Source organism: Pipistrellus hanaki, assembly GCF_964339955.1.
Source record: "Pipistrellus hanaki genome assembly, chromosome: 9".
NCBI lineage: Eukaryota > Metazoa > Chordata > Mammalia > Chiroptera > Vespertilionidae > Pipistrellus > Pipistrellus hanaki.
In genome coordinates this window covers 41,848,603-41,869,237 of record NC_140511.1, presented here as the reverse complement: position 1 = coordinate 41,869,237, position 20,635 = coordinate 41,848,603, and the positions used below count along the sequence as shown (strand labels likewise).

At 39.5% G+C, this 20,635-nt stretch overlaps 1 protein-coding gene across 1 annotated transcript; it reads left to right on the top strand.

Moving 5' to 3' along the window:
• The first annotated feature begins 246 nt into the window (after window positions 1-246).
• SPCS2 (signal peptidase complex subunit 2) lies at window positions 247-19,338 on the top strand. The gene is made up of 5 exons (XM_084893441.1): window positions 247-397; window positions 9,685-9,768; window positions 10,333-10,493; window positions 11,859-11,993; window positions 18,600-19,338. Exons 1-5 carry the CDS (start codon window positions 287-289, stop codon window positions 18,784-18,786), a joined length of 678 nt encoding a protein of 225 aa, XP_084749567.1. The 5' UTR covers window positions 247-286; the 3' UTR covers window positions 18,787-19,338.
• The last annotated feature ends 1,297 nt before the right edge of the window (window positions 19,339-20,635 follow it).

Sequence of the window (20,635 nt, the reverse complement as noted above, 5' to 3'; positions counted from 1 at the left end):
GCCTCACGGGGATCCCGGAGCCGCTCCACGGTGGCGCCTGCCACTACCTTCTCCACCCCTTAGTAACCGCGACGCCGCGGCTAAGCCCTCCCGGCAACAACCGGCAGCCGGCGCGTCTAACACTACAAATCCCAGCAAGCCCCGCGGCCACGTCCGAGGGCCACCTCGCGTCAGCCCGCCGCGAACTACCGATCCCGACGGGCTCCGCGCGGCACGTCACGCCGGGGGCTCCAGCCAATCGGCTTCGGACAAGTAGGAGTGGGAGGGAGACGCCTAGGCAGACAAGATGGCGGCGGCTGGACAGGGCGGGAGATCTGGTGGCGGCGGAGGCGGTAGTGGGGCTGGCGGCGGCTATAGCAGCGGGACAGGCAGTGGCCGCAGCGGCTTGTTGGACAAGGTGAGGACGCCGTTCTGGGGGACCGTCCAGGCCGGCGGCGGAGGCCTGGGAGGCGCGGCGAGCCAGCTTTCCCATCCCCGCCCCCCTTTTCTTGAGAGGTTTCTCGCGGGGAGTACTGGTCTGGCACACCATGGGAACCCTACTACTCTCCAGACCCGGGCTCTTTCCTCGGCAGGTCTACTTTCCTTCTCGGAAGGAAGTGCTCCCGGTCCGTAATGCTGGTCACCGCAGCTTCTTAGGATAACCTGATGGTTAACCTGATGACTTCCACGTTTCTGCGCGGCCCGCGCTTTTCCTCGGTGGTGTCGGGGCTCCTGTTCCGTGTGCCCATTTCACCGACGGGGAAAACTGAAGCCCGAAGGAATGACAGCATCTGCTGGAAGTCGGTAGTCCCCAGACTCCCACCACGACTCCCCCACCCTTGCGTATCGCTAAGGATTCAAGTTTCTAGGCGTTTTATCACAGGTACCCCGACTACTGAACTTAATGATTGAGTATGGACTTCCCCTGCTGGACTGACAGGAAGCCTTTAGGATTTATGTTTCTCTCTCGCCGTCTTCAACCCTCCACCCCTACCCCCCAGTTTCCTCTTCTTTCTGCTCGAGTCTAGGTGAATCGATTTCGCGAGTTTGCTGCTTGCACCTGCTTTGCTTCTTTTTCCCTCCGTCCAGCCACGTTTTTAAAAACTATGGTTCTAGCAACAAGGGTTGAAAAGAAAAGAAAAAAAAGAAAGAAAAGGGAAAACTCTGTTTTTGGGTTGTTCCTTCTTGTCCTTTGCATGGCACAGCATCTGGGAAGAAACAATTGCAGGGAGATCTCCGTCCTAGTACTGGTTCTGCCTCCCCTCAGTTAGTTGTGTGACCTTGAAATATGCTTATTCTTCCTATGTATTTCCTCGTTTGTGAAAGGAGGGTTTACTATGCGGTTTAAGGTTCCTTTCAGTTCTGTCCTTGTAGGGCCCTGGGCCAGTTGGATGAGAAGTGTTAAGCATGGGTCTTTAATATAGTAAGTAGTCAGTGTTTTTTACTTTAATTGGAAACAGATTTCAGACTTCCCGGTGCCTTACACATGGTAGGTGCTGAAGAAATGAATATGTATCCAATCGAGGGATCCTGATCTTTTTGCTTCTCTTTTGGTGTCATCCGATTTGAATTATATAATTCTCACACTCCTTCTTAAGGGACAGAATGTGTTGAGGGGGATGGGTTCAGAGCACATTGTTCGGAAACATGTGAAAACGTTGGGAATTGATGGTCATTTTCACACGCAAACCCTGCCTTCCTGCTGGGTGAGCACCTTAACTGTCTGTGCTTTTGCCTGTCCCTCCATTTGGATTACCATCAGCAAACATTAAGCACGGGCATTCTGCTCAGGTAGTGATTACTGATAAGTACATGGCATCATTGTGTTTTTGAAAGAACCTGGATTTGGGGGTCATCAGATTTGGGCTTTGAAGTAGCTACGCTCAGACTGTATGAATGCTTTGTTAGCCTCCCTAAGCCTCCTTTTCTTCATCTGAAGTGTTAGGGGCTTGGGGAGAATCAATTGAGATGATAGGCATTAACAATCTCTATAACCTATGGTGTCTAATACAAATGTGTGATGGCATAGAAATAAATCAAGAATCCTGTTGTCAGAAAGTACTCAGTATTGCTGAGTATAGGACATGGGATACCCAGAATATTAAACATAGAAGTTTTTGGTGTATTTAGTTGTGTACTTTTTACAGAAGTTCAAATGAGAAAGAAAATGATCCCTGAGATCTAATTGATAGGGGAGGATGGGGGAGGGTCAGGCCCCAGGGGATGACCTGTTTTCTGAAGTGGAGCTGGGACTTTATTTGGGGGGAGAGTGAGGGAACGCATATACCAGTTAATGTCCTTGAGCAAAGGTACACAGATGGTGCCTGATGTTTCTTAGGTAGCTGAGTTGATTGGAGAGTTCTGTAAGAAACCTGAAGGATTGACGAGGGCATGGACCCTTGCTGGTTTGGCTTAGTGGATAGAGTGTCAGCCTTCAGCCCGAAGGGTCTCATGCTTGGGCTGCAGGCTTGATCTCCAATAGAGCCAGTCAATGACTCTCTCTCATCATTGATGTTTCAGTCTTTCTTCTTCTCCCTCTCTGAAATCAATATAAATAACTAAGTGAAAAAGAGGGCCTGGATTGCTTGAAGTAGGAGCAGGAAGCTGTTGAAGCTTTTTGAGACTAAAGTGCATTTAGGAAAATTATTCAGATAGTTTGGAGAGGTAAAAATTAAAAGCCTTCTAGTAAGGCCTTATACTATAGTAGTTTATTGAGTTTAATGTAAAATGAAAGACAAGTTTAAGTTCTAGTGCTGCATGGCTTTGGATAAGTTACTTGGTATTCCTGAACTTAAATTTTCTTATGTAAATATTGTAGATCCTCATCCTCATATATAATGAAAGCCTAATATGCAAATTGTCCCCTCTGGCGGTCCTTTGACCAGGAGACCAGGAGTTCTACTCCTTGCTGTGATGTGCAGTGGCCACCAGGGGGCGGCACAGAACATAGCAGGTGCATGTGATGCTCTGTGACCTCGCGCTGGATACCTGAGGGCGAGGGTGATGGGGACAGAGGTGTGGTGAGGATTTGGGATGTCCTTCGACTCGCTCTCACTCCCTCTGTTACCCTCCCCCAGGATGCCAGGGCTCCTGTGCCCGGGTAGCCCCATGCTCAGGTGTCAGGGGCCTGTGAGGAACCCACCCCATACTGGAGTGGCCTCTGGCCTCTCCTGGGTGAGCCAGGCAGCAGCCACCAGGACTGCAGGGCCAGTTGGCTCCTGTGGGTTTGCGCAGGAGCCAGGCTGGGGAGCAGGCTGGGAGAGAGCGCACTGCCCACCTGGCTTCTGTACTGCACCACTAGGTGGCCCAGAGGCTCACACTGCGCCCCAGCCTGCATCTCATCATGGTGCTGCCCAGGACACGGAGTTCAGCTTGCGCTTTGATCACTAGCCAGGCCTAGGGACCTCTAGTATAAACATATTACAGGCTTGTTGTAAATATTAAATTGTATAATATTGGTAAATGTTCCTTGTAAAGGGCTATAAAAATAGATTGACAAGGTGATGAGAACCCCTAAATTGAATAATAAGTAGGCGAAAATAGATAAAGGAACACTTGGCAGAATTAACCAAGAAGGGAGATAGAAATAAGTCAGGAGCTGTTTAGGCACTTCCTTTTGGAAAACTTCATTGCTGCCTTACATTGAGCTGTTCCCCTTCTGAATTCTCTAGCATTCATGGAACATAGGTATTAAGCTGTCTTGTATTAGGTAGTAAGCTGTCTGGTATCCCACTGTATGTCTTGTATTGTTATACCAATTTGTATTTGTCCATTTTTCTCATGAGAGGTTCTAGAGCAGAGGTTCCCAAACTTGTTTGTGCCGTAGACCCCTTGCCATGTTTTTCGGTTTTGGGTAGACCCCCTACTGACCTGATATTGATTTTTTTGTAAATTTCTAACTGTAGTGAAGTTTAGTGTTAAAATTTAATAAAAAATAATGTACCTACTTTTCTCCGACATTCTCAAACAAAATAACACTGATTCACTATAATTTGTATGATAAACTACCAGTTTATATTTTTTAAAATATTTTCTCAGCACTTTCCTATTCAAGATTCAGGAAACGAATGAACGTATTTTTCTCACATTCATATTTATAGAGTGACGAATTGAACAAGTCGGTGCAAGTTCGCGAAGCTTTGAGACAAAAATTGGCAAGAATGTTTACTGCGCGTATGCTTGTAACAAGATGATACTGGTATATCATTATGTGCAGGTTTTTATCCTACAACTTACACAATTTTATAAACATATATAATAAATTTTTTACTTCATAGGTATTTTTATGAATAATTTATATGTTTTTATATTATAAGATAATATGATGTAAGTAAATAGGTACTATCAGTGTATGTTGAGATCCACTATCGTGGACCCCCATTTTCATTTCATGGACCCCCAAATTTTTTTTTCGCTGACGTAGACCCCTTGCAGGTTGTCATAGACCCCTGGGGGTCGATATAGACCACTTTGGGAATCACTGTTCTAGAGTAAGTACTTGCAATAGTGAATTAAACAGAGAAAAAACTTCAGATCTGCCACTTCAGTAATCAGAAACAGTCTTAGAAGATGGTGCTTCAAGTTGTCTGAAAACTGAGGGTGCTGTGGGAGAGAACAGGAAAAAATATTCTCAATGGAACAAGATCTGAATGAATAGAGGAACTTTTGCTCTGTGGGAATGAGAGACAGTATCTTTGCTTTGTCTTGATTTTTTGGAGGGTTTTTATTTTTATATCCTTCAGCTGTAATTTCACTTGCCATAAACAAATATAATAAAGCGATGCAAGGGTACTTATAGCTTTCCCTCGGCAGATGTGAATTTCTGTTCCAGAGAAAATGACTTTAAGAACAAAACAGTTCTAGTTTCCTGGTCCTAAAAATAGGTACTATGCAAATATAATCTAAACTCCATCACAGAATAACTTAGATCATTGCAAAAAGTTATTTTGCCCAAAATACACTAAAGCATTTTGTTCTGCCTAGCAGACTATAAAGAAAAGTTGCTTGCTTAATTTGTTTTGACTATTAAAATTAATATGTTGTATTAAATCATTCTTCCCAAAAATAATCCTGTTCTGTCTCCTGACTGATTTTGTTTTGGCTGTTAAACTGTGGTATTAAACCATGCTTTCTATTAATAGAAGCTATATCTAGACCCTTTTAATCTCATAGCTGGATTTCTGTCTCTTGGTTGGACTATCAGCTAAATCTTAAAGTCCAGCTTTTGTATCTTAGTAATTGAGAACACAAGCTCTGGAGCCAGGCCATCTGTCTTTGAATCCTGCCTGCCACTTTCCAGGTATGTTCTTGGGCAAGTTAGTAAATCTGTTTATATCTGTTCCTTCATCTGCAAAGTGGGGATGATTATAGCATTTACCTTAAAAGGTGGTGTCTGGCACATAGTAAGTACTCAACAAAGTACATGTAGCTACTGCTAACTAGCAGTTATTCTGAGTATATTCGCTTTCTTAAAATATTTTTCATAACATGATATGGAGACTGTCTACATCAGACCCCTTCGGGATCACGGATAAAAATACAGATTTCTGAACCTCATTCCGGACCTGAATCCGATTCTCTAGAGGTGGGGCCTGGACACCTGCATGTTTTCACACATACTGGTAGCTATTTATTTACTCTGCATTTTAACAATTCTGGGTTGAAAACTGCTGTCCTAGATGACTTTTTAAATCTCTTCTGGTTCTGACATCTTAAGTAGTTTTTTTTTTTTTTTTTAATTTATTAACTGTTTTTGCTTAATCAATAGTGTTTTCTCTAAAATGCTTGTAATGAGGAGATCTTGAAGCTCATCCATTCCAACCTCCTCATTTTGTAGACATGGATGCAGTTGGGGAGGGGAAAAGAAGCAACTTGCCCAAGACCACACAGTGCGTTAGTAACAATCCAGAACCTGGCTCCCCCAGTTCTCAATCAGTTCTCTTACCTTTGTATGTTGCCTCTCATTCTGGAGCAGGCCATGTGCCAGCTAATGCAGTAGTGGAAAGAGCATCTGTTTTGAGATTGGAAGACGTGGGCTTAAGCCTTGGCTTTGTCACCTACCAACCATGTTTCCTGTTACTCTCAGTGATGGTATCTTAGTTTGTCAGACTTCTGGATGGGATGCTTGTATCCTGACCCAGCTCTGACAAAGAAATGAACAGTTTTATGGCATTACTGTAAGTGTGTGTATGCTTAAAGAAGCAAGGTGATGCCTTGGTCTGTTTTCCTCAGTGGTTAGATCATTGGCCTGCACACACTAAAGGTCATGGTTCAATTTCCAGTCAAGGGCACGTACCTGGATTGTGGGTTTTATCCCTGGACCCAGTCAGGGAGGCAACCAATCGATGTGTCTCCCTCCCATTGATCACTCTCTCTCTCCCTCCTGCCTCCCTTTTACTCTCTGAAAATTAATGGAAGAAATATCCTCAGGTGAGGATTAAAAACAAAAAAAGAAACAAGGTGCTGGCTTTTTTAACATAGTGTTGCAAACTAAACTTTAATAGTATCTAAAAATTCCTTGTTTTTTACTTCAAATTTAAAACATTTTTGTGTCAAAGGACACTATCAAGTACGTGAAAAGACAATTTATAGAATGAGAAAATATTTGCAAATTATATATCTAATGTGTCTAGACTATATAATCTTATATAACTCAATAAAAAGACAGCCCAATTTTAAAAAGAATAAAAGGTGAATAGCTCCACAGAAGATAGATGGCCAACAAGTACATGAAAAGAAACTCAGCATATTAGTCATTAGAGAAATTCAAATCAAAACCACAATGAGATACCATTTCACACCCACTAGTCTTATATAATTTAAAAAACATTATATATATTTTGTTGGTGAGGATGTGGAGAAATTGGAACCCTTTTCATTGCTGGTGAGAATGTCAAGTGATGCAGTTACTTTGTAAAACAGTGTATTAGTTCCTCAAAAAGTTAAACATAGAGTTAACATATGACTCTGCATATTCCACTTCAAAGTATAAACCCAAAAGAATTCGAAAATATGTCTTGCATGAAAACATGTATGCAAATTATAATAGCAACATTCTTCACAATAGCCAGAGTAGCTGCAACCCAAGTATTCCCCAAGTATTCGTTGACAGATGTACTATAGTATGTATAAATAAAATATTGTATATCCATGCAATAGAATATTTGGCTATACAAAGGAATGAGGAACTGATACCTATTACAACCCAGATGAACCTTCAGTACATTATGCTGAGTGAGAGAAGTCAGTCACAAAAGGCTGCATATTGTATGATTCCATTTAGTACCGTATATAAAATGTCTAGAAAGGGCAGATCCATGCAGACAAAAAGTAGATGAGTGGTTGCCAGGGCCGGAGGGAGGCTGGGAGGGGAGTGACTGCTTATGGGTATGAGGTTTCTTTTTTGCACGACGAGTGTATTCTGAAATTAGATAGTGGTGATAATTGCACAACCTTGTGAGAATAATTTAAAAAACTACTGGATTGTACATTTTAAAATGGCAAGTTTTATAGTATGTAAATTGTATTTTAATTTAAACTCTTTTTAAAAATCTTTATAGTGCTTACTGAGTAACCTATGAAGCTTCAAATTATTAATATTATTATTAACTGCTTATTTACCGTTTTGTAGCTCAGTGATATCATAGAAGTTAATAACTTCTATTTGCCTGGTCCTTTTTTGGCTATTGTCTGCACCATTTCTCTGCTGTGGCCTCCCTCTGGTGAAATCTCAATGATAGTTTTTCATATTACTCAACCTTTCAGTAGTAGTTGACTCAATGATCACTTCATTCTTGACATGCTTTCTTTATGTGGCTTCAAGAACACTTCTTGCTCTTGGTTTTCTCCCACCTTCACTGGTCTCTCTATCATTTATTTATTTACTTATTGTTTGTTTATTTATCTAGTCTTCTTCCTGGCCTGTAAATATTTGGCAAGTCTCTGGCCCTCTTCTCAATCTACACTCATTTCAAAGAGATACCCAGTGTCATGGCTTAAATATAATCTGTAAGTTGATGACTTCCACATTTATATTTCCAACCTGGACCTCTCCTCTGAGCCTATCCAACTGCCTACTTGTCTTCTCTGCTTAAATGGTCTAATATATATTTCTATTTTGTGTATGATAAATATATAATAATTACTGCTATAAATACTGCTATGTTTATTGCCTTATATATTATTTCTTGTTGATGTGGATATGGAAAAAATGTCCAGAAGTTGTAGATATGGAAGAATGTCCAGAAGTGGGAACTTGAATCCAAGATGCTAAATTGTCTTTTATAGGTGTTGTAACATTTTCTTTTCTTTCTTTCTTTTTTTTTTTTTTTTTAATAAATCACTATCAAATTTTTTAAAATATATTTTATTGATTTTTACACAGAGAGGAATTGAGAGGGATAGAGAGTTAGAAACGTCGATGAGAGAGATACATCGACCAGCTGCCTCTTGCACACCCCCCACTGGGGATGTGCCCGCAACCAAGGTACATGCCCTTGCTCGGAATCGAACCCTAGACTTTTCAGTCAGCAGGTGGACGCTCTATCCACTGAGCCAAACCGGTTTCAGCTAAGTGTTGTTACATTTTCAATTTCTGCCAACAATGTGTGAGGGAATCATTTGCCTCTAAGTAGCACAGTATTTGATAACCTTTCTCAACCTCTGCAAATGAGGGAAATTGAAGCAGGGTTTGTCCAAAAGCACAACTCACTGGTGATATAAGTTGGTTTTTAATTAAAAAAATTTTTTCCAACAGATTATACTGGATTTGCTGTTTTCCTATAGTTAAGAAATGCTGGTAAAACATAAAAGTTGTTTGCTGATGAAGAGACCCAGTTTCCCCGAAAATAAGACAGTGTCTTATATTAAATTTTGCTCCCAAAGATGCGCTAGGTCTTATTTTCAGGGGATGTCTTATTTTTCCATGAAGAAGAATACGGTACACATTTATTGTTAAATGAAAATAAAGGAAATTTATTACCTGTATACGGTACGGTAGTACGGTAGTTGTCAACACAAACCAGACAAACTGTGAATCCTACAGTATCAAGAATTTACTCATTTATTCATCTTTTGGAACATCATCATAACAATCCAATTCCTGAATTTCCTGGTGAATTTCTTGTGACTCCATTTCTTTAAGAGTCAGTGGACCAAATCTCTCATGTTTAGCCTAGGGGGGCCTTATTTTCAGGGGATGCCTTATATTTCACTCAGAAGGAAACCTGTAAGTAGGTCTTATTTTCGGAGATGTCTTATTTTCGGGGAAACACGGTACTAGTATATTAAAGGAGACCTTCCTCATTTTATTAGTGTCTAAAAGTTCATATAAATATATATTTTCTGAATTTTGTGGTCACAAATGAAAGGATAACCAAGTAGAGATCTTTTCTGTGCTCACATTTGGGTAGAACAGGAATGGGATATATGAGTTCACACTGTAGTCTCTGTAGCCCATGTAAGTGTTCTGGTTTTCGGCTTACAGATTTTTTACTTCTCAGCATGGAGACTCGCAACATGCTAAGCACCACCTGATTCTAGTGACCCTACTCTCCACCTTCATTTCTAAGTGTTCTGTCTTTGAGATGTCTAACATCGGAAGAGAAAGAGTAAATGGTACTATACTTAAGAATGTCCTTAAGGAAGTAGTTCATTTTACTTTCAATAAGATGCCATATTTCTTGATGTACAACTCTTTTTTTACAGTGGAAGATTGATGATAAGCCTGTAAAAATTGATAAATGGGATGGATCAGCTGTGAAAAATTCTTTGGATGATTCTGCCAAAAAGGTACTTTCTTGAGATGGTGGGTCTGTTAGTGTGTTTATAGGTGATGGCTCATCGGCAGGATCTTTTTCTCTGTCACTTGGAATGACCTTAGTTTTCCATGTTAGGAATTGAGCCAGAAAGCAGTGTCTAAAATCCTTACAGTGTATGTGGGGGAGCATGTGTAAAAATATAAATGTTAGCTACCTAACATTTCAATTTCAGAAAGCTGTTAATCTGTTGTTTTTAAGTTGATTAGCTAAGAGCCGAGAAGATTGAGGGAATATAACACATTCATCTATGATAGTTCATCTCTCTAATTAAAAAGGGAAAAGAAAAGTTTAGTTTCATCCCAGAGAATAAGTTGGAGATTTTAAAAAAACATATGAGAAGTTGATGAACTTTTTCTCTGGGATCTGTTATAAACAGCTTGAGTCCTTTTGCATGGAATGATAAAATTCTGATTAGAAAGAACTAGTTGGTAATTTATATGATTCCAATATAGCTTTTCATCTTGAAAATTAAGAATAAAAGCAGATTCTAGGAAGGAAGCACTCCTGTAAGCTTGATTCTTGTTCTTCTCACTAGGTACTTCTGGAAAAGTACAAGTATGTGGAGAATTTTGGTCTAATTGACGGTCGCCTCACCATCTGTACCATCTCCTGTTTCTTTGCCATCGTGGCTTTGATTTGGGATTATATGCACCCTTTTCCAGAGTCCAAGCCTGTTTTGGCGTTGTGCGTCATATCATATCCTTTATTTATACTCAGGTTTGTTTTCTAGTGACTATTTTAAAATCTTTACTGTTAACCTCCCCGTTCCTTATAAAAGACAAACTTGGATTTGGGGCTCTGCCAATGTTAGAATTTAATATTATCATCTATGGGAATCTGTAAATTTATCTAGTAATTATCACTGACATTTTAGATTTAATATGTTTATTTTTGTCTTTGATTCCATTTAGTTATTAATAGAGGTAATAATCCAAGTGTGAGCACCTGATAGCAAAAAACAGTAATGATGTTTTATAATAGCTCTTCTTATTTCTAGTCTAGAACTTCTCCCATTAGACCAGGTTGCTTCAAGCCACTCATTCCAGGATATTAGGAAAGGATCAGATTTTGAAGGTTAGATTTGTGTCAGGTTTCCTTGAAGCTGAGAGGTGGACTTGGAGTTACTGAGCATGAGGTATAAAAGTGGAGTTTGTGTAACCGTGGAAATAACCTATTGTGGAACTAGAGAAACCTGGGTTTGAAATACAGATTGTTTTGTGATCTTGTGCTAATAAGAACTCCTTTTTTGGAACTGTTTGAATGTTACTTATTTGTAAATATGAGTAATATACACTCAGAATTATCATTTTGGTAAGCAGTTTACTTAACAGTGTTATTGCAATCTGAAATATTTCTAAAATCTTCACTTCAGGAATTTCTCTTCAAAGGTATTTTGCAAGCCATTTAATCAGGTTCTGATAAAAAATGGTATTATCCAAATTGATCCCAAATTATAGTCCCCAGACGTGGCATCTACAAATCATTCCATTATGAAATTTTTCACTATACTTTCCTGCCTCTCACTGTCATAAAATTTAAATTATAGTGTATACAAAGTTCTTATGCCAATTTCTGGCACATAATCGGTTCTCAAAATAGTAGTTAATACTGTCATAAACTGAAAATAATAAGTTCCATGTATATGAAGTAGTTCTTATAGTAAACTAATTTCAAGTCACTTATCTTCTCTTTTAATGCCTCATGAAATTGGTTGAATTTGGTTAAGTTCACTGTGATTATTAGTTTTGTATTTTATAGAGAAATAAGCACAAGTCTTGACAAAGTAGGTAACATAGTCTTCTTATATCTGCTATCATTGAACAGAAAAGATAAGAGCTGGTTTATGCTCTTCCCTTTTGAAGTTTCCCTTTTAAGTATTCTAATCTGAAAGCCTTGCTTCTCTTGGTGCATAAACATAAGGATGAAAATGAAATGGCTAAATATTAAATGTTTTTACAGCAAGAAAGAACTTGAGTACTTCTTGTAGCACTTGCTTGTCAATATGTGTTAGTTCTCTTTTGTGAGTATGTTTGTGTGTTTTCCCCTTAACCTTATTCGAACCTATTTTGTGATGATGGGAATCCTGACCATTTATACCTCATATAAGGAGAAGAGCATCTTTCTCGTGGCCCACAGGAAAGATCCTACAGGGATGGATCCTGATGATATTTGGCAACTGTCCTCCAGTCTCAAAAGGTATGACTGTCCTCACAGATTCTTAAATCCGGTGTTGGCTTTTCCATGGGTGTTGAGTCATCAGCAACAGACTTCGTATGCTTACTCTATGCAGATCATACTAGTCATGTAAAATGAAGAAAGGATTATGAATGATCTATAAAGTTTTTATTGGCATTGCAGTTTTGATGTTGCATTATCACAGATATGCTCTGAGGATAAACTTTGGGAGAAAGTACTTTGGCGGAGAATTCCCTGAGTCAGTTAGGATGCAGAATTATAAAGGCCAAAGGTATAAAGTCAGTATCTTTGAAGAATTCCATTAGCCTCCATTTCTTCTTTGTATCAGGAATCTCTGAAGCAATGTGCCAGGCAACTCAGAGAAGGACAATTCAGTCTGTTTCTGACCAGCAGTAGGTATAACTTTGTCCAGCTGACATCTGAGATCTTTTTAGGTATCTAGAATAGGGTTCAAATTCCAGCTGTGTGACTTCTGGTATGTCATGTAAACTGTGAGCTTTAGGAGGGTCAAAAATGACTTGTAGAGTTGTTCAGAAGATGAGATACTAGTTATAATAATAGCAGATTTCTATTGAGCATGTAATGGTTTTTATGCTAAGTTCATTATCTCATATAAACCTTAGAACAGTGTTTTCCAAACTTTTGAATATGTGTACCCCTTCTATAATTTTCGTAACGCTGAGTATCCCTCGTACTCATGAGAACGTAGAATTAGGTGCAGCTCAGCACGGTGCAGTGCATGTCCCCACCAAACTCCGGTGCAATGCGTGCTCCCACCAAACTCTTCCCGTACCCCTGGGGGTACGCGTACCACACTTTGGGAAACACTGCCTTAGAACAACTCCTTTTTAAAATAACACAGGCCCAAAGAGTTCGATTAATTATTATTAAAAAAAAAATTATATATATATATATATATATATATATATATATATATATTATTTATTTATTTATTTTTTTATTTTATTTTATTTTTTTACAGAGAGGGAGAGTGATAGAGAGTTAGAAACATCAATCAGCTGCCTCCTGTACACTCCCTACTGGGTATATACCTGCAACCAAGGCACATGCCCTTGGCTGGAATCAAACCTTGAGTCCGCAGGCCAACGCTCTCTCCACTGAGTCAAACCATTTAGGGCTTGGTTAATTTTTTCAGGGTCATACAGCTCAAATTCTAGCAGGTATTCCAGCCCATGCCTGAGCCAAGAATTCATGCTATTTTTTTTTTTTTTAAAGATTTTTTAATTTATTTTTTAAAGATGAAGGAGGGGTGGGGGCAGAACATCGATTGGCTAATTCTTGCACACCCCCTACCAGGGATCGAATCACGACTCAGGCATGTGCGCTGACCAGGAATCAAACTGACAACCTTTTGGTGCACAGAGTAATGTCCAACCAACTGAGCCACATCAGCCAGGGTAGAATTCATGCTCTTAGTCATAATCCTAAAAACATGGTAGAGTTTCTAGCATATAGTAAGCTCTCAAATCACAAGTACAGTTATTCACAAATAGAAGGTAAGTACAGCATCATTATAAAAAAGCTTTTCGTTACCAACTTGTTGAGATGCCTGTGAGGAGAAGCAGACCTTCCTTCTGATGTGGCAGCTGAGTTCTTATCTTCTGGCAGAGCTCACTGAAACATAGCTGCAGAATTCTAGCCCCTAATATCATCTTGACTTCATTATTTTCATTCTGACTTGTGTTTTTTAAGCAGTTTTATTGAAATATAATTCATATACCATACAGTTTACCCATTTAAAGTGTATTCAGTTCAATGGTTGCTGGTGTATGTACAGATATTTGCAATTAACACCACAATCAATTTTAGAACATTTTCATCACCTCACAAAGAAAGCCTATACACTATCCTCCCATTCCCCACAACCTTAAGTAACCATTATTCTACTTTGTGTTACTATAAACTTTCTTGTTTTGGATATTTATATGAATGAATCTTATAACATGTGTTTTCTTTTGTGACAAGCTTCTTTCACTTAGCCTAATGTTCTCAAGATTCATCCGTGGCATAGCATGTGTCAATATTTCATTCCAATATTTCATTCTACCGTATTTCATTTCATGCTGAATAACGTCCCACGGCATGTATAAATTGCATTTTGCTTACCCATTTATTAGTTGGTGTACATTTGAGTTGTTTCCATCTTTTGGCTGTTATGAATAATGGTGCTCTAAACATTTGTGTACATTTTTGTATGGACATGCATTTTCCTTTCTTAGATAACATAACTAGGAGAGGAATTGCTGGATCCAATTTTAACTCTTTTAAAATTGGTTGAGGAAATGACAGATTGTTTTCCAAAACAGCTGCACCATTTTACAATTCCACTAGCATTATATAAGGGTTCTGATTTTCCCATATTCCCTGCTGAATTTCACTAACTGCCACATTATTAGTGCCTGTGGAGAGGAAATAGTGCCGCCTCTTTTCCTTCTGATCGCAGTTAAACATAGACCCACTTCTCTCTTCTTGAAGAAAGCTTCTAGTTCATTGGCACTCTAACATAGCTCTTTCCAGAAATCTTAATGGATGATTATTCTGGTACTTCAGCCTCTCAGTTTTACTTTCTTTTTTCTGATTATCTTGTTTTCTACCAAGTCTTTTTTTTTTTTCCCACAGAGAGGGAGAGAGAGAATCATTGATTAGCTGCCCCCTGCATGCTCCACACTGGGGAGCCAGCCTGCTACCCAGGCATATGCCCTGACCGGGAATTGAATTGCAATTTCCTGATTCGTAGATCGATGCTCAACCACTAAGCTATGCTGGCTCAGCTCTACCAAGTCTTAAGCACTTATTTCCCTGGTCATATACTAGACCTACCGTGTTTCCCCAAAAATAAGACATCCTCCGAAAATAAGACCTAGCGCATGGAAAGATAAGACATCCCCTGAAAATAAGACCTAGTGCAACTTTGGGAGAAAAAATTAATATAAGACACTGTCTTATTTTCGGGCAATCGGGGTAGCTATTACTGATACATAAGTACCTTCAATAATTTCAGTTTTAAGTATCCCACTCTCTGGCCACTGCTTCGTAGTCTATCTCCTTGTAGTTTCCTTGTCCTAACAGTTCTTCAGCTCCATTGGCTTCCTTTGAGCCTGCCACCTTTTCACTTCACTGTCCCTCTTCCCCTCACTTTCTCCTTACCCATCTTAGGTTTCATGGTATTTCTATAGTCCAGTTGCTCTCTCACTGTCTAGCAGGGGTCTTCAAACTACGGCCCGCGGGCCACGTGCGGCCCGCAGAGGAGTCTGATCCGGCCCGCCAGGTTTTTTGGGCAGTGAGCGCAGCCGAGGTGTTACAGTAAGAATTAGTAGTTCATATAGTCCGGCCCTCCAGCTCTCTGAGGGACCATGATCTGGCCCCCACTTTAAAAAGTTTGAGGACCCCTGGTCTAGAGGATCTTTCATACCTTCTCTGCCTTCGAACCTCTTCTCCTCCTGCACCTTTACTCTCAGCCTCTTTTGTTCCTGAGAAGAGAGAAGCAACCGGAAGTCTTGCATCATTACCTGCTCATCATATTCCACTTTTTTAAGTTCCTGTCTGATGCTGCCTCCCCATTTGTCCACTAGATTCTTACCCCTTCTCATTGACTTGATGTTTCTCCTTCTTCTGAATTATTCTTTCTAACATACAAACACGCTGTAATTTCTCCCAACTAAAAAAGTTGTTCTCTTTCTCCTTACTCTTCTCTCACGTTGTTCTCATTTCTCTGTCCCCTTTTCTTCTCCCATTATCTTCTGATCTGCTCCTCTTCACTTCTCTTTCCTCATTGTACTTGACCTATCAGCAGCATTTGACACAGTGGATTACTCTCTCCTTGTTACACTTTCTTTTTAAAATAGGCTTCTAGGATAATCTTCTAATTTCCTTCTTATCGTAATGTCTGTTTCTTAGTCTTATAATCCTTCATTATTCCCTTTCTTTAAATTTGAGATGTAACCAGTGCTTGTTCCTAGCACCTCTTCTCTATATTTATTCACTAAGTGTAATCTTACTACACTTTCAAGACTTTACCATCTATATAATGAAGATCTTTAAATGTGAGTTTTCATCCTAGCCTCTACTCTGAATTCCAGATGTTTCCCAGCTTTCTATTTAACACTAGATCTTAATCAGCATTTCAAAATGAACACATCTAAAACATAATTCTGCTATCCCTCATTTAAACCTGCCTCAATAAATGGCAACTCCATCCTTCTAATTACTTAGGTTAGAACTCTGGAATCATTTTGACTTAGCTCTTTCTGTTCTTCCAACAAACCCTGTCAGCCCTGCCTTCTAAATATATTCAGTCTGACAACTTACCATCTCCTCTGCTACTATCATTTCTCAATTAGGTTACTGTAATAATGTCCTAATGGACTCTGCAGCTGCTCTCCCTGCCTGTAGTCTATTCCCAGTACAACAGGCTGAGTGATCATTTTTAAAATAAGGTAGATCAATTCAATTTTCTGCTCAGAACCCTTACTCATAGGAAAAAAAACAACACTAAAATCTTAAGCATAACTTAGAAATCCATACTAATTTTTTTCTGCACCCCATATACATATGCAAACACACCCCTCATATCTTGTGGCTTTTAGCCTCCTCCTCTATTATGTTCTTTCTTATTGGTCTCTTTTCTGTTCTTCACACATTCCAGGCATGTTCTTGTCTCAGAACCTTAGCATTTGCTGTTTCCTCTGCTTGGGACAGTCTTTTTTTCAGGTAGCTTGTATTATTATCTTCTTTAGGGCTCTGCTCAGGCATTGTATTTTTTTTACTTTATTGTTGGTTTCCTTACACACACTAAAATTCTCAAAGACAGGTTAGTCCTTGTGTTCACTGCTCTATATCCTTAGCATGTAAAACTGCCTGACATGCATAGTTGGAGCTGAAAAAAATATTTATTGAATTAGTGATTATTTCTAAAATGCGTTAGTTTACAGCTCATCAGATCATGTTCTGCCATCAAAGCCATGGAACTGCCAATGGAACTGGGTCCAAAAGTCCAAATATTGGTGTGATATCAGCAGTAGTTGGTCAGAGCTTGAAAAAAAAAAGTCTTCACTCCTAGCTCTCCAGGTGTGACAAATAACAGGCTAGATGACGGTTATTAAGCTATCGGGTTTTTTTGTGTGTTTTTTTTCTCAGCACTGGTTAATGATAGGCATTTTTAACCATGACAGTGATCCTGAAAAGTATGTGGTGGTTTTCCTATTTTAAATGCATAGAAACAGGCTAAAACAACTGCTTCCTTTAAAGCTAATACCAGCCTGCCAATCCTTTGAATCTGCCCTAGTTAAATGGAGGCAGAAATAGGTGGGAATAGGGGAAGAATGTCAGCCCGCCAGAGGTTGATGTTGTAAACCTTTTTGAATGGATGGAGATAGTAAAGGCCTTCAAGATTCCTTAAGGTCTAGCTTAGGAACCTCTAGAATTCCTGGAGCAAAAGACACCCTTTGCCTAGCATCAGGGTAGAACATGGAGCTAGATTGATTACAGGGTCTAAGGACTGAGCAGCCTGGAATTGGGGAGCATCTCTGAAAACAAAGGTTCTTTATTTACTTATAAAAATGTGATTGCCCAGCAAGTGCCAAGCTAAGAATAGAATACAAAAAAGACAAACATTTTGCCCTCAAGAATCGTTGAGTCCAGTGAAGTATACAAAAAATAAATAAAATACAAATACATAAACATTATTTCTTTAGGTAATTTCATTGATTGCATGGGAGCCAATCATTGAACTTGGCATATGATAGGCACTCAGTATTTGACTATTGATTGATGGTGCTGTGCAAGACAAAGGGAGAGACATCTGACCTAATTTGGGAAGGCTTTCTCAGAGAATTTTAAGACCTGATATTAACAAACTAGAGGCCCAGTGCACAACCTCTGGTGGGGGAAGGGAACGTTGTCTCCTCATCTTGGCCTGTGCCCTCTCAGGGTGCAGGCCTAAGTTGCTGGCAGACATCCCCCAAGGGGTCCTTAGTGCTGCCTTGGAGGCGGCCTCGGAGATGGGAGAGATTCCTGCCACCACCACTGCTCACCAACCTTGAGCCTGGCTTTTGGCTGAGCAGTGCTCCCCCTATGGGAATGCACTGATCACCAGGGGCAGCTCCTGTGTTGAGCGTCTGCCACCTGGTGGTCAGTGCGTGTCATAGCGACCAGTCTTTCCACAGTTTGGTTGATTTGCATATTAGCCTTTTATTATATAGGATGGGAACCAGTCAGTTGAGATTGGGGAGAAGTGGCTACTAGGAAGACCTGTTTAGCATAACAAGTAACAAAGTCCAGAGGTGAAAGAAGATGTTCCAAATGGCTTAACAGTTTATGACAAGATAAAAAACATATACAGTAATTAAATCAGGGACCCAAAGCAACACCTATGAATGAGCGTTTGTATCTTGAAGGCAGTTTTTTGAGAGAACTCTTTGTGCAGGCTTCTCACCTTTATACTTTGAAAATACTTGCTCTTGCCGAAACCGGTTTGGCTCAGTAGATAGAGCGTCGGCCTTCGAACTGACAATACTTGCTCTTCTATTACTGGGTGAATCTCTTCCTTTGGTTTTTTATGGTTGCTGATTTATTATTTTTGCTTAGGTTTGATGACCAATACACTCTGAAGCTGACCTTCATCAGTGGGAGAACAAAGCAGCAACGGGAAGCCGAGTTCACCAGGTCCATTGCTAAGTTTTTTGACCACAGTGGGACACTGGTCATGGATGCATATGAGCCTGAAATATCAAGACTTCATGACAGTCTTGCTACAGAAAGAAAAATAAAATAGCCAATTCTAAAAGCAGCCATCTTTTTGCAAGATCGTGCAAAATTATGGGGTGAGAAGGAAAGAAGTAAAAAAAACGTTAAATGTTACTGTTTTGTCCTGAAATTTAGTCCATTCTGGATAAATAGGATTTTCTATCTGAGATATGAGAAATTATAGCTCTGATGTCTAGCTGTAGCTTTCTTGGTCTGCTGATTATACTGTTTTCATTTGCTTTTCTGGAGAAGCATTTTTGCTAAAAACTGAACAGACTTTCTCCTTCATATCTAGCAGAATAGTATAGCTTTGTGCCATGCAGCGTATTAAGACTCAGTTTTTAAAATTGTCAATCTGTTGTTATTTCCGGTTTCGATAGCTGTTTTAATTGTATCCTTAATTCAGGATACAACTACTTGTACACATCTTCACACACCGTTTTTTTGTGGTGTGTATATATCTGACGAGGCGAATTGGGGAAAAAACCCAGCTTTTTAATTTGTTTAAAATAGATCCTCTGCCTGTTACATTTTGTGTGCTCTTAACCAATTAAAGAAGCCAATGACATTTTTAGTTTTATATTGTCTATGCTTTTCACTAGTATATCCCTGTTGATTTGCTGATTTGTTTGTGTCCTTTATTAACTGCCATTTTCTAAAAATTTTTTCAATAAAAAGAAAGAAGATATGAAAAAATGGAGTTTTTGATGGTTAGTTTTGATGGAAAGAACAGAGCAGCAAGTGTTAACAGTCTTACTTTATCATAGGTTTCTTACATTCTAGGCTGTTTTATTGGTCAGACCCTTAAGAACCTGTAGTGAGGAACTGGTAGCTTTCCAGTGATAACAATGACATTCAGTACTTACTTTGTCAGGTAGTGTACATGTATTAACTCAGTAATGCTCACAACGATCCTAAGAAGTAGGTATTATTATTATTATCCTCATTTTATAGCTTGAGGGAACTGAGACACAAAAGTTAGTGATAGAACTGGGATTTAAACCTGGGTGATCTGGCTCCAAAATTGTGAACATCTTCTTTTCCAGATTTTCCTACTGTGGTAGAGCAGAACTGAGCACTTGCCTAGATCCTGTGAGCTCTAAAGATATTGTCTCTCTGTCCTTACAAAAGTATAATTCTCGCTGAACCTAGTACCTAAAACCTTATTCACTTTATAAAACATCATGCTTATCATAATTTGCTCTTTGACTTGGGAATGTGGCCCCCTATCTAGTGTCACACTGAGTGGTGTGGAACATCAACAGGTGGGAGTTTTATTCCTCACAAGCTGGGTGAGTCATGTAATTCTCTCAGCTTCTAGGGCCCTCTACCCCCACAACTGTTTTTAGATGGTAGTTCTATTCTGTAAGCTCTTCTGTCAGCTTTTGAAAGAGTGTAATTGGATAATGGTATTTTCACATTGAAGGAGTTAGAGTTATTGTTAGACACGGGGGTCCCAAGACTTGTGTTTGTGGATAGGTAAGAACCCTCTCCAAGATAATTTCTTGGTTTTGCATACTTGGATATACCTTTTTCTTTTACATATATAAACATATTATCTTCACTTTTTAAAAACTCTTTATTGAAAGAAACGAGAAAATTACTGAGATAATGCATGATGCTTGTTTTTGTTTTTTTTTAAAATATATTTTATTGATTTTTTACAGAGAGGAAGAGAGAGGAATAGAGAGTTAGAAACATCGATGAGAGAGAATCATCTATCAGCTGTCTCTTGCACACCCCCTACTGGGGATGTGCCGGCAACCAAGGTACATGCCCTTGACTGGAATCAAACCTGGGACCTTTCAGTCTGCAAGCCGATGCTCTATCCACTGAGCCAAACTGGTTTCAGCCATGCATGATGCTTGTTAAGGAAG